This window comes from Penicillium macrosclerotiorum (genome assembly GCF_028827735.1).
Source record: "Penicillium macrosclerotiorum strain IBT 26536 chromosome Unknown utg000010l_segment0_segment0, whole genome shotgun sequence".
Taxonomy (NCBI): domain Eukaryota; kingdom Fungi; phylum Ascomycota; class Eurotiomycetes; order Eurotiales; family Aspergillaceae; genus Penicillium; species Penicillium macrosclerotiorum.
The window spans coordinates 1,522,146-1,535,464 of record NW_026643089.1 but is presented as its reverse complement, the minus strand read 5'-3'; the positions used below and the strand labels follow the sequence as shown (position 1 = coordinate 1,535,464).

The window sequence follows — 13,319 nt, the reverse complement described above, 5'->3', positions numbered from 1 at the left end:
CTTATACCTATACACTACGTACCTAGTCCTTAAGTGTTATTTCGTAGACTATGAGGGAAACAGAATTGGAGAGCGATGATGATGAACTACTATGAAGATGAACTAGACAAAAGGGGATCGTGAGGCATAGATACAGCCTCCGGCAAAAAGTGCATCATTCAAGGAAAGTAGGGAAGGGTATATTAACTGTCAAAGGTAAGGGTGTGCAATAATGAGACGCTTGGATGGCCGGCATTGAAAACGTGTATAGATGATGTGTAGAATAATAATCAAAGTCGGACTTGGCCGCCGTTCAATCGCTCCCAATCCTTCCGCCCAAAGGGAACATAGGTATTGCCCTGCAACCAGTAAAGGCGGTCATTCTGGGAGACTTGCGAGACGTCGACCCCTTCGGTGCGGAGAACATGCTTCTGCTGTTTATTGTTCCCGGTCGACGCCATCTGTGGCATGACGCGGATGAAAAGCGGAGTAGCAAAGCGCGGGAGGTTTTTAAGGGTATAAGCAGCGAGGCTGTCGAGAGTTGTCTGCGATGGTTCTAGGGCAGGGCCTGAAGTGTTGCCGCTGGCAAGCTGCTGGTTGAAGATAATCGCCGCACACCCAGCACGGCCATCGTGATTGGGGAGAGCTACACCATACACATTGGCTTCGTACACTTCAGGATGAGAGCCCAGAACCTCGGCGACTTCGTTAGTGGAAACGTTCTCACTCTTCCACCGGAAAGTGTCGCCCAGGCGGTCTGAAAAGAACCAGCGTCCATCCTTGTCCCATCGAACCATATCGCCCGTTCGGAAATACGCATCGCCCTTTTTCAACACATCACGGATAATCTTGCTCTCTGTCGCCTTTGAGTTCTGGAAATAGCCTTGGAAATTGGCGCTGGGGTCTGTGGCGTCGATTGCAAACAGAAGTTCCCCTGGGTCCCCGCGAGGCACTTTCTTGCAGAGGCCAGTCTTTGGATCTCGCCAGGGCTCCTGGGTTTCGTAGTCAATATCGACAACGGCAGTACCACGGCCGAAAACCACGTTGCCGATAGCGCCGTTGCGACCGATAGCACCGGCGGAAAAATCATTGGTTGATTTGTTCCACTGACCTGCGGTTCCCTCGGTCGCGGCATAAAATTCAGCAATTGTAGGAATATTGAAGCGCTCCTTGAAGCGATTCCAGATATCTGGACGAAGGCCATTGCCAAATGCAAGCCGGATATTGTGCTTCTTATCCAGGTCTTCGCCGGTGACAGGGTCAATCTCCGGCGGCACACCCAAGATGTAGCGTAGGGTCTCTCCCACGTACTGAATAATTGTCGCATCATTTTCTCGAGCTTCCTTGATGAAATTGCGAGCAGAAAACCGGCGCCCGACGATCATAGTGGCTCCGCTCATCAAGCATGTCACAAACCCAAGAACTGAGGCTGACGAATGATAGAGGGGCATGCAGGTGAAGAAGCGATCGGACAAGGTAAGATTCATCCAGTCCGCGACAAACAAGCTGCCACCCCAGCACTTCTTCCAGCTCACAATAGCCGGCTTGGGAAGACCAGTCGTACCACTGGTATAGATCAAGATGGCCATGTCGCGTGGTAGCTGGCTGCCGCGAGCCTGATCATCCTCCCTCGTAGGTTCCATGTCGAGTACCTGAGACTCGACATCGGCCGTGAAGAACAAGACCTTCACCGCGCCTTTTCCATCACGGAAGCTCGAAGAGGCGAAGGTCTTCAACAACTCTGGAGGAAAGCAGTTGCGGACCTCTTCATCGACGATAAGAAGTTTGGTGGTCGAGGTCCGAACGGAGTGGGCGAGGGGCTTCCCAGAAAGGTTATAATTGATAAAGGCAGGGACGGCTCCGATGCTCCAAAGGCCGAGGACCATGAATAGGAAAGTCGACGAGTTCATGAAGTCAATTGCAACAATCTCCTTGCGTCGGACTCCTTGCACGCTCTTGAACCAAGCCCCATAGCGTAAAGCCATCAGATAAGTGTCATGGAACGTCCATGTCCGGCCATTGTATACGATAAACTCATGATCGGCAGTCGCCGGAGAAAGCGCATGTTTTTCGAGGACGTAGAACAGATTCAGTTTATCGTCACGTTCCGCAAACCGAAATTTGAGCGACATCTTGAGCAGGGATTTGATGAGGCCCATATCATAAAAGAGGGACCATCTCGCATTCAGGTAAGCCGCAGCAGCCGCGACAGCTGGGAGGCCGTAGCGAAGAGGAATTTCTATTCATGGTGCTATCATCAGTTTCGGCATTCACGGTCAACCCTGCTTCTTATGCACATACCAGATAAATACGGCACTGGCATCCTGGAGCTGAGCACCAGCACTCAATGGGAACTGTCACTGCGTGAGATATTTTGGTACAGGGGGTGCGATCGTGAGATAGGCGACACAAAGACTGCAGCCGTTGCGTCGATCACCCTGGAATGCGGCGGTCCACGGCAATATTAGAATCCTCAGTGGAGTCCTGGAGGAACCAGGCAGGCTTTTTACTAAGAAAGCAAATACTGCCAGTCTGCGACAACTAACGGCAACAAGGGGAGGGGTTGGGTTTGAACTGTGACGGAGTTATGAAGTTGCCTCGGCTCAAATATGCTGATCCGCCCGGTCGCACGAGCATCCCGCCATGTGTCATCCCCTCCAAAATGTCACGGTGGATTTAGTAAAATGGGAGGTTCACATACAGCTTACGATTCAATTGTGCCTATATCCTTGAAACATTGCTAATAGAATGGATATTTAAAGACAATCTTTCACTCAGGAATGGATGAGAGAGATGTATGCTCCAGGCTACTTGCTTTAGCGTACGGGAGCTCCGGATGATGTCCTAGTAGGTGCTCCACTCGTAAACTATCATTTGGGCCCACCTTCACACTACTACTGACGACCATCAAGAGACTTCGAATGTCTTGTTCTCGCTAGCTGTATTGGTTAGCTGTTTCTGGATATATCGGGGAGGCAAGGAAACCAAATGGTGCCCCCCAAAAAAACTCGGAATGTACAAAGCAAGAAACTTTCGAGCTCGCAGGTAGTGATGTTATTGGTAAGCGCCCTGACGCCCCAAATGCACCATGCTTGATATTGACTGCTTCAACACCGATACACCGCTTCAATCGCTGCGGCAGTCCACGACATAAGCAAGATCTCAGCACACCTTGCACTCTCATGGTCGTCACACTAGAAAATTCTGTATATGCAGCAAAGTACTTAGCATCAACCAACAGGATATCATGGTCTTTGGTATGTTTCTCTCATGGACTTCGTAGATATGGACCTTAAAATAGGGATTCAAAATATACCTCTCATCTACTGGGTTTCCAGTTCGAAGATTCATTAAATAAAGATCTTTTTTCATCGGGATAATTACAATTCAAATCAATTGCAGGGTTTGACCTTCTTCAACGAAGGAACCTCATCGTAGTCCTCATCCATAAATTCTCGTAATTCCTTCAGTCCCTGCTCCAGCACCATCGTCTCACAGGCATATCCAATGCGAACATAACCCTTAAAGTCCTCGCCCCCACCAAAGCAGAGACTGCCCGGGACAAACATCACGCCCTTCCGTTCTTGCAGCATTTCGCAGAAGGCGATGTCGTCGATTGGCTTTCCCATCTTGTTGAATCGAACGAAAGCTGTCGTACCCGCTCGAGGCTTAATCCAGTCGCACGCCCACCGATGGTCTTCAATGAACTTCTCCAGGATAGCCAGGTTGGATCGAGCAAGGTCGATATTACGCCTCAGAAGATTGTGGATGCACTCTGGGGCAAGGGCAAAGCTTGCCACCGCATCATCAAGCTGGCCCACAGAGATAGTTGTATAGTCGCGAGCACTGGCACAAGCTTCGATGAGAGAATTATTTCCCGACGCGATCCAGCCCACACGAAGACCAGCCAGGCTGTATGCTTTTGAGATTGAGCCTGTCACCACACTGTGTTCGTATCCAAAGGAGAGGAGGGATGGAGGAAATTGTGAGTCCATGGGGCTGATGTTGTGGAAAAGCGGGCGGTATACTTCATCGGCAAAGAGAGTTATGGAGGCCTCACGGGCCACATCCACTAGGCTCTGGAGAGTATCACGCGGGATGATGGCACCAGTCGGGTTCTGGGGGTTACTATGACCAGAAAACTTGGTTAGAAACATGACACGACGAGAGCGGAGTGCGGACGAACTTGATAATAATCAGCTTCGTGTTGGGCCGGATCATCCCTTTCAGCTCTTCGATATCCAACTGCCACCCATCCGCCTCCTTTGACTTCCAGAGTGTGACTTCAGCACCAAGAGACTCGGGGACTGAGTAGAGTTGCTGATATGTGGGGTAGTGGCAGATAACATGGTCGCCTGGCCCAACCAAAGTATACAGCAACAGGAAGTTGGCCTGAATGGCCCCCGCAGTGATCAACACATTTTCCTTTGAAACCAATCCTGGAATCTTCGCGGAATATAGATTACTCAGAGTCCCTCGCAGTTTTTCCGAACCCCGAATTGCCCCATACGTGAGTTTGGTGGACTGGAGCTGGGTCAAGGGGTTTGTTTCCTTGGCCTCGGATAACTCGCGCAAGTCGTCGATGGAAAGCGAAGCACAGCATGTCTCGGCAGTGTTGTACTTGGCAGTAAGCTCATATTTATCCATCCACTTTTAATCGAGTCAGTCCAGTCCAATGGTCTTGCAACATCCCAAGAAAAAGATGGACAACCTATCCAGGTGCAAATGCGGGGGGTACCTGTTCAACCGCAAAAGCTTCGAGCTTCACCATCTTGGCCAATGGTGAGATTCAGAATGAGGTGGGAATATTCCTGCGGTGCTCTTTCTTGTTCTTTGGTCACAGATGTCCACTGACCGTCAAAGCCACAACCGGAGAAGATTCCAAACGAGATATCGCCGATGCTCCGCGGGGCGCCAAATCTCCAAATCACGTGACTTTCCCCGCACCGAGTGGAGGGGCCTTGGTGCCTGAGAGAAGCTTAATTGTTCAATTGTAGGAAGGTCAGTCATGGGTTTTCCCTAGGGATCAATTCAGGATATTTGAAGATATTTCGTATTTTCTATTTCACATATAAGGGGTTCGTTCCACCTTGCGTGCCGGAAAAGCTAGAGGCATCAAAAGAGTACCGAGCGGATGGTAAATTTTCGATATCAAACCTCTATTCCCATTGCCATCTTCTTTTTTGCAGTCATTTCTATTGATTGGGTTTTTATTTGGACGATGAATTTAAATTTCCTTTCTCGGGGAGTTTCCAACCTGGGTAGCCAGTGTGCTTCCTGTGAAAGCCTCGTGGGGGCCGATTCCACCTTGAAACAACTCAGAAGAATAAGTGTGGAAGGAAGCCTCCCAATTGAAGCACTCAACTTTTTTGACCCACTCGGGCTTGGAGAACACAATGGATCAAGCCTAGTCAGGCAAAGACCATCAGTTTGAAGATTCGTTGTGAGTTCCTGGTCGCAGCTCTCCAGCTCTGCGATTCGCTATCACACCATTTTATGAGGATAAATGGGGGCCAGGGCCAGTTCTTTTGGGGGGCCGAAACACCTTGTGGGTTTGGGTGCATTGCAAGGCGGCCTGTGATAACAGGGAAATTGCTCAATGAAATAACAAAGCTCAAGGTTACCCGGGCCCTGATCTCTTCTTCGCCTCTCCCAACTTTTCATATTCGACAGGTTGGACTATTACCCTTGACTCTGATACCATCATGGCCGTCCCTTCATACACATCCTACGATTACATCATTGTCGGTGGGGGAATTTCCGGGACCGTGATCGCTTCACGTCTCCGTGAACAGCTTCCTGCTTCTTCGATCCTCCTTCTCGAAGCGGGGAAGGATCCTGTTGGTCACCCTGTGACCGGAGCTGCGTTGGCAGTTTTTGGATTCCACCACTCGGACCTCGACTGGGACTTTACATCAGTTCCCCAATCTCAGCTCAACAATCGGGCCTGCTATCAGGCGGCTGCCAAATGTCTTGGTGGGGGCTCGTCTATCAATTATAATACTTGGCTCAGAGGCCCCAAAGCAGACTACGATCGATGGGCAAAACTGGTTGAAGACGACCAATGGAGTTACGATCAACTTCTCAAGTACTTCGAAAGGGTTGAAGCGTCCCCCAGTCATCCAGGGGGCAAGATTCATGTAAACTCGGTTACCCAATCTCACCCAGATCGCAAATATCCTCTTCGTGATGCCGTCCTCGCGGCCTGGGAAAGCACGGGACTGAAGCATAACCCTGCTCCTAATGAGGGAGACCCTTTGGGAATCACCGAACTCTACGAGAACCGAGATGGAGGGCAACGGCAGTTCGCTCACAAAGTCTATAATCTGGATAAGGTTGATATCTTGACTGAAGCCCAGGCTGCCCGCATTTTGATCTCCGGGGACACGGCCAACGGCAAGAAGGTGGCCAACGGGGTAGAACTGCTCGATGGACGTCGTTTCCATGCCCGCAAGGAAGTCATCGTTTCTTGCGGAGCATACAATACCCCCAAGCTATTATTGCTCTCGGGTATTGGGCCCAAGGAGCAACTCCAGGAGCATGGTATCCAACAAGTGGTCGATGCGCCTGAGGTGGGACGTAATTTCCATGATCATCCCGCGGTTGTCTTGATTTGGAAGCTAAAAGAGGGTGACTCCAATCTGCCGATGAGCGCTATCGGGGCTAATCCCGGCTTCCAAGTGGGATTGCCCGCCGACTGGGTGGTTTTCGCTGGCCTTGATAGCCAATTAATCCGGAATGCCCTAATCAAGGATGGCGAAGATCCCGAAGGGGTGGAAGGACAATATCTGTTGAATGCAAACAACATTTTCACTGAGACTCTCAGTGTGTACGCCCCAGCGGGTGCTAATCATGCCGACATGGATATACCGTTCGACGGTCGACACGTCTCCACCCCAGTGCTAGGAATGCTTCCTACCTCTCGAGGCAGTATCACATTGGCCTCCAACGACCCCACCACCGCACCCCGAGTCGATCCAAACTACTACGCCACTGAGGTTGATCGGACCGCGTTGCGCACCGGCATAAGGCGGGCAGTTAAGGCCTTCCGGGAGTCAGCTGCAGTGAAAGATTTGGTGGAAAGTGAGGTTCCACCGGACAATTTCCCTCCGCTTCATGCCGACTCCTCCGACGAGGAAATCGATGATCGTGTTCGACGGGTGGTCAATACTTTCTTCCATGCGGGTGGTAGTTGTGCGATGGGCAAGGCCGTCGACAGCGAGCTGCGTCTCTATGGGGTAGAGGGGCTTCGAGTCGTGGATGCCAGTGTTCTCCCAACGCCGATTGCTGCTCACTACCAGTATTGCATCTACACTGTAGCGGAAAAGGCTGCCGAGCTTATTGCTGCTCGTCACACCTAAATAATTCTTCACCGAGAGTTTCAAATGGCAGTTCATGTGGTAACCCTATAGCAATCGAAGTGCCTTGTACTGCAACATGTAGAGGTCACTTGCTTTGGGGGAAGTAAACACGGATTAAGGCAATCAGAAGGTTCAGACTGAGTAGTGAGAGAATCAACATCCAAATAACATTGAATGTGTAGTTGTTGAGTGTTCTCAGTTACTTTCGACGGGGGTTGGCACATCAATGCACCAATACCTTGCTCGACGCCAGTCTGAGTATCCAACAATGAAGCGGCTGGGTGCTGAATGTTCTACATAGTAACTGCTAAGTACTAGTCTATCAAAAGACACCGACCCCTCCTGTGAGCTTGGGCGTGATCAAGTTGGGTCGCCTTGATATGTCTCTGTCTACCAATACTATTCTGGTATTCTGCCACGGGAAAGTAAAAAGAAACTAACGCCTGGCGCGGTCGGCAGATGCTCAAACGGGCATCTGCATTGTTGATCCTCTCGAGTCTCTCAAACTATCGAAGCGCCATGTTCCTCGGTGTCACCCGGTCCTCTTGATGCGGGCTGTTCCTGGACGGCAAGCCACCGCCCGCTTCTCCGCCCGCGTCATCGTCTGGGGCCATCTCACTCGTCTCCACTCCACTTGGAGAACACCCCAGCCCCAACAGTGCAGCATCTTTCAACAGCACCGACGAAACCACTAACACGGATGATCAAATCTGGTTATCAGCTCTAAGCACCCCCGGCGATCGGTTCCCGCATTCTTATATCGGTCACCAACAACGGTGGTGCATTCCAATAGGGCCTAGGCACCTGGCAACCACCCTTGCTCAACATGCGGTCGGCATCTGCCTTCCTCCTCTCGATTATCACTTTTACATCCTGTTCAGTCACTGCAACAGCATGGAGTGATGTCTACGATGTGAATCTGGTCCCTCGATCACCGTATCCACTCCTCGATGACCGGCCCCCGAGTGTCCGCCATGTTTCAACTGCCAGCTCGACTCCTACAACTGCACCCACTTTGCTCCTTGTAACAAGTACAATGGCAAATGCTCATGTCCTCCAGGATTTGGAGGAGATGACTGCTCGACTCCCGTGTGCGGCTCATTGGCAGATGGCGAAAACCGACCAAAGCGCGAAGGCGAATCGTGTGACTGCAACGATGGCTGGAGTGGCATCAACTGCAATGTCTGCGAATCAGATAGCGCTTGTGATGCCATGATGCCCGAAGGCCAGGGTGGAAGATGTTACAAGCAGGGTGTTACGGTCAAGCAGAACTTCCAGATGTGTGATGTGACGAATCGCAAAATCGTGGATCAGCTTGACGGCCGGAAGCCTCAGGTGACATTTTCATGCACGGCTGAAGATCATACTTGCAACTTCCAGTTCTGGGTGGGCCAGAAGGAGTCTTTCTACTGCGGCCTTGATACTTGTGAGTGGAACATCGAATCTGAGGCTGACTCCAACACGACAAACTACAAGTGCGAGAACGCGCACTGTAGCTGTATCAAGGACCGATTCCTCTGTGGCGAGAATGGATCCATCGATCTCAGCGCCTTCCTTGATATTTCGATCAAAGGACCTGCGACTTTCTCCACAAAATCTACAGCGACAGGCAGTAAGAGCAGTTTCTCTGAGCCTGAGATGAATAAATTGATTAGCGGAGTCTTTGGAGACCCCAATATCTTTTTGTCTTGCGACTCTGGAGAGTGTCTGTACAAAACAGACGAACCGGGTTATGAACGTCCGATCAAGAAGATCAATACTCCGCTCATTGCTGGTGTGATTGCCGGCTGCTCTCTGTTTGTGGTTGCAGTCATCTTGCTGGTGTGGTACCTCTCACGTCGGGCTGCCCGCCACGGCTATGCCCTTCTGGCTCTCTCAGATGATTCGGACGACGAGACAGCCAAGCTCCTCGAAGACCACCGACCAGCCGCTCTGTATTGGGATAATGTATCCTATAACTTGAATGGCAAGGAGATTCTCTCTGGTATTCAGGGTGCATCGGCCCCGGGGCAAATCACGGCAATTATGGGAGCTTCCGGCGCTGGCAAGACTACTTTCTTGGATATCCTTGCCCGCAAGAACAAACGCGGTTCTGTCCATGGTAACTTCTATGTGAACGGTGAGAAGATAGGAGACCACGACTTCAAGAGCATGGTCGGTTTTGTTGATCAAGAAGATACAATGCTTCCAACCTTGACCGTCCATGAAACCATCTTGACCAGCGCTTTGCTGAGATTGCCCCGGGACATGAGCCGAGCGGCTAAGGAGCAAAGAGTCTTGGAAGTTGAGAAGCAGCTGGGAATCTACCATATCAAGGATCAACTCATTGGCTCAGAAGAAGGCAAAGGGCGTGGTATTTCTGGTGGTGAGAAGCGCCGAGTCGGCATTGCTTGCGAATTAGTGACTAGTCCAAGCATTCTTTTCTTGGATGAACCTACTAGCGGATTGGTAAGTCTGGCTTCAATTTCATCGTTGTTTTTTTTTCATTCGCTTACCATATCTAGGACGCTTTTAATGCCTTTAATGTAGTCGAATGTCTGGTGACCTTGGCCAAGACCTACAACCGTACAGTTATTTTCACCATCCATCAACCACGCTCCAATATCGTCGCTCTATTTGACCGACTTATCCTCCTTGCGGGCGGCCGTACCGTCTACTCCGGTCCTTTCTCAACATGCCAGCAATACTTTGATCGCATTGGCTACTCCTGCCCACCAGGCTTTAATATCGCGGACTACCTTGTCGACTTGACGATGCATGCTGGCGCGGCCACCACGTACACAGATGAGGTAGCTTCATCAGTGGATGCTCGCACTGGCCCGCCCAAGACTGCTTCGAGCAGCTTACGAGCTGTCAAGTCGGTTGCCAGTGCGTCGAATGTCAGTATCAGTATTGAGGAAAATCAAAGTGGCGGTGAGACCACAAAGACACACAATAACAACCGCCGAGTCTCCGTGAAACAGCAGCAGGAGCGCCAGCTTTATTCGCGCCGAAAAGATCAGGATCAACGCCCAACAACGCCCAAAACTGACGAGGAAGATGCCACGCTCGACACGGCTGAGAATACCCAACAATGGCTGCGCCTTCATCGTCAGCAGGGCAGTGTTCCGCCTCAGATTCTCGATGACCCAGATCAATTACCTCCTCCAGCACCTGGTCAGACCGATCTGGACATTCTGTTTGCCAGTTACGCCGACTCTGATGTTTGCCGTTCCGTTACCGATGAAATTATCGCAGCTGTCCAGGCGGCACAGGCCGCCAATGGCTCAACAAACTCGCAGATTATGTCGGGCCCGGCAGCCGGTCAGCCCATGAGCTACGCTCGAGTCAGTCTGGCTCGCCAATTTATCATTCTCTCGCAGCGGACCTGGCGTAACCTTTACCGTAATCCCATGCTCATGCTCACGCACTACGCCATTGCCATTCTTCTCGCGGTCCTTTCCGGATATCTCTTTTATGGCCTGACCGACGACATCAAGGGTTTCCAGAACCGTCTTGGTCTCTTCTTCTTCCTTCTGGCCTTGTTTGGCTTCAGCACTCTGACGAGTTTGAATGTTTTCTCTACTGAGCGGCTTCTCTTTGTCCGCGAAAGAGCCAATGGCTACTACCACCCTGTCACATACTTCGCGGCCAAGGTTGTCTTTGATATTGTGCCTCTGCGACTGATCCCGCCTATCATTATGGGTATTATCGTTTATCCCATGACCGGGTTGATTCCCGCAGGACCCGAGTTCTTGCGCTTCCTGCTTGTTCTGGTCCTATTCAACTTGGCCGCGGCTAATATCTGCCTGTTTATCGGTATTGTCTTCCGGGATGGTGGCGTAGCAAACCTGATTGGAAGCCTCGTGATGCTGTTCAGCTTGCTCTTTGCGGGTCTCTTGCTCAATCACGATGCGATTCCCGACTCAGCCTTGTGGTTGCAGAGCGTAAGTCCAGTCCGGTCGGGACCTGAATCCTACGTTTACTGACATTTTTTCTTTTCTACAGCTTTCCATTTTCCATTATGGTTTCGAGGCGCTGATTGTCAATGAGGTCACATTCCTCACGCTGATCGATCACAAATATGGCTTGGATATTGAAGTGCCCGGTGCATCCATCCTCAGTGCTTTTGGTTTCAACAACCTTGCTTACTGGTCCGACGTCATCGGCCTTGCTGTGATTTCCGGCGCTTTTATCATTATTGCATATGCAGCGATGCATTTCCTGCTTGTCGAGAAGCGATAATTCTCGAACTTGAATTTTGTCTCATATACCACTATGGTCTCATGACACGCACCTTCCCATGCCTCGGTAGCATTTTACCATTTAGGTATACTTTTATCTTCGTTTTAGTTTCTCTGGGAATGGCGTTGTCGTATCTCCGTTTTCTCTGTATGGGAAATCTCACTTGGATCTTCGAGTAAACCAGGTGTTTGTACAGGAGCCTCCATGTCTCAAATTTGGCCTTCACCTCAGCCCCGGCGTGAGAGCAAAGTTGGTAGGGAGGGAGAGAGTGTGTATATAGATCATCTTTTGCGCCTATCAATAAATTTTAGGATTGTTTGGTATGTTGTATTCCTAAAATTGGTAGTATTCTATCCACCCAACTCATGCGATATACTCTCCTCGCAAAACAATCCACGGCGCCTCTCGAATTAATCATCGCGGGCCACTTGGAATGCGGAGCACGTGTACGACGTCATGCTTTCGCGACTCACTCAAGCGCCTCATTTCTTTTTCTTGCCATCTCCTTTCAACAAGAGCATCATATTTTCACTTTCCGCCACTTTCACGTCTTTCAAGTTTTTCACGTTGCTTTCCCAGCTCCTTTTTTGGATTGTGTTCGTATGGTGGCCCCTCCCGTTTATCGGCGCGCTAACGCCCGCTGTTGGTAGTTCATAGTCGGTTGCCCACCGCCGACCCGTTCAGGTTGGCGAGGTTCGCTAACTGCACCCCAACCTCGCAAAGCTCCTCCTCACTTCGCCCGCAGACTCCCTTCTGTTCTTGTCCGTCTCCACCGACCGTGCTATTACGCAACCCCCGATTTGTGAGTTGAGCTCCGGACCCCTCCTGCAAAGAGTTTTCGGGTCTCTTCGCGCTTCCTCTGTCTGCCTCGAGGCCTCGGACCCCACAAAAGCCCATCTCCAATTCCGGCCTCTACGGTCCGCACCACGGCTTGACTTCTTCCCCAACCCGCATCCCCACCCCCTTGTCACCACCTCCAAGCTGACCATCTGGCCAAAGAAGTCTTCTAAATCATTGAATCCCTCTTCATCTCTCTGGCGCTGTCGTTTTTGTGTTGCCCATCATGTCCGGCGAAGCGTGGCTCTACCTGTTGTCAGTGTTGATCAATGCGGTCAACCTGTTCCTCCAGGTCTTCTTCACCATCATGTATAGCGATCTCGAGTGGTAAGTCCTTCAATCTATCCGCATTCTGGGATTTTTCTGCAAGCTCTATGATCTGCTTAGAAGAATGTGGCTAACTCGTGTCTCCCCTTTTCACGTGAAGTGACTACATCAACCCGATCGACCTCTGCAACCGCCTGAACGCCTACATCATCCCCGAGGCCGCTGTTCACGCTTTCCTGACCTTCCTCTTCATCATTAACGGTTACTGGCTCGCGATCGTTCTGAATCTGCCACTCCTGGCGTTTAATGCGAAGAAGTATGTACCGCTGTGCCTTCTAGCGTTCTTCGAGCCTGTTCCCCTCTCCGACCACAAGGCTAATCGGATACTTTCACGGCTTATAGGATTTACGAGAACCAGCACCTGCTGGATGCGACTGAGATTTTCCGGAAGCTGAATGTTCACAAGAAGGTTGGCGACTTCTGTTCCCCGGGATTCTGTCCTCGATATTTGAGTGTGTGATTGATTTGTTCGCGCGCTTTTTAGGAATCGTTCATCAAACTGGGCTTCCACCTCCTGATGTTCTTCTTCTACTTGTACAGCATGATCGTTGCTTTGATCCGCGACGAGGGCAACTGACTGCGTACTAAGAC

General features: G+C 50.7%; 5 protein-coding genes across 5 annotated transcripts; 3 read left to right on the top strand and 2 right to left on the bottom strand.

Annotated features, from left to right (window-relative positions):
- Window positions 1-269: 269 nt before the first annotated feature.
- Window positions 270-2,302, bottom strand: N7462_010194 (uncharacterized protein; the record flags this gene model as incomplete). The annotated part of the gene is made up of 2 exons (XM_057081908.1): window positions 270-2,218; window positions 2,281-2,302. The coding sequence occupies 2 exons, from the start codon at window positions 2,300-2,302 to the stop codon at window positions 270-272; spliced, it is 1,971 nt and encodes a 656-aa protein (XP_056928948.1).
- Window positions 2,303-3,371: 1,069 nt separating this feature from the next.
- N7462_010193 (uncharacterized protein) lies at window positions 3,372-4,750 on the bottom strand (the record flags this gene model as incomplete). The annotated part of the gene is made up of 3 exons (XM_057081907.1): window positions 3,372-4,107; window positions 4,166-4,629; window positions 4,718-4,750. 3 exons carry the CDS (start codon window positions 4,748-4,750, stop codon window positions 3,372-3,374), a joined length of 1,233 nt encoding a protein of 410 aa, XP_056928947.1.
- Window positions 4,751-5,684: 934 nt separating this feature from the next.
- On the top strand, window positions 5,685-7,340 carry N7462_010192 (GMC family oxidoreductase; the record flags this gene model as incomplete). Its single annotated transcript, XM_057081906.1, has 1 exon — window positions 5,685-7,340. One exon carries the CDS (start codon window positions 5,685-5,687, stop codon window positions 7,338-7,340), a length of 1,656 nt encoding a protein of 551 aa, XP_056928946.1.
- An 826-nt stretch (window positions 7,341-8,166) lies between these two features.
- On the top strand, window positions 8,167-11,564 carry N7462_010191 (putative ATP-dependent permease ADP1; the record flags this gene model as incomplete). The annotated part of the gene is made up of 4 exons (XM_057081905.1): window positions 8,167-8,371; window positions 8,401-9,788; window positions 9,845-11,266; window positions 11,328-11,564. The coding sequence occupies 4 exons, from the start codon at window positions 8,167-8,169 to the stop codon at window positions 11,562-11,564; spliced, it is 3,252 nt and encodes a 1,083-aa protein (XP_056928945.1).
- A 1,063-nt stretch (window positions 11,565-12,627) lies between these two features.
- N7462_010190 (cornichon family protein) lies at window positions 12,628-13,305 on the top strand (the record flags this gene model as incomplete). Its single annotated transcript, XM_057081904.1, has 4 exons — window positions 12,628-12,728; window positions 12,829-12,984; window positions 13,071-13,137; window positions 13,213-13,305. 4 exons carry the CDS (start codon window positions 12,628-12,630, stop codon window positions 13,303-13,305), a joined length of 417 nt encoding a protein of 138 aa, XP_056928944.1.
- Between the last annotated feature and the right edge of the window lie 14 nt (window positions 13,306-13,319).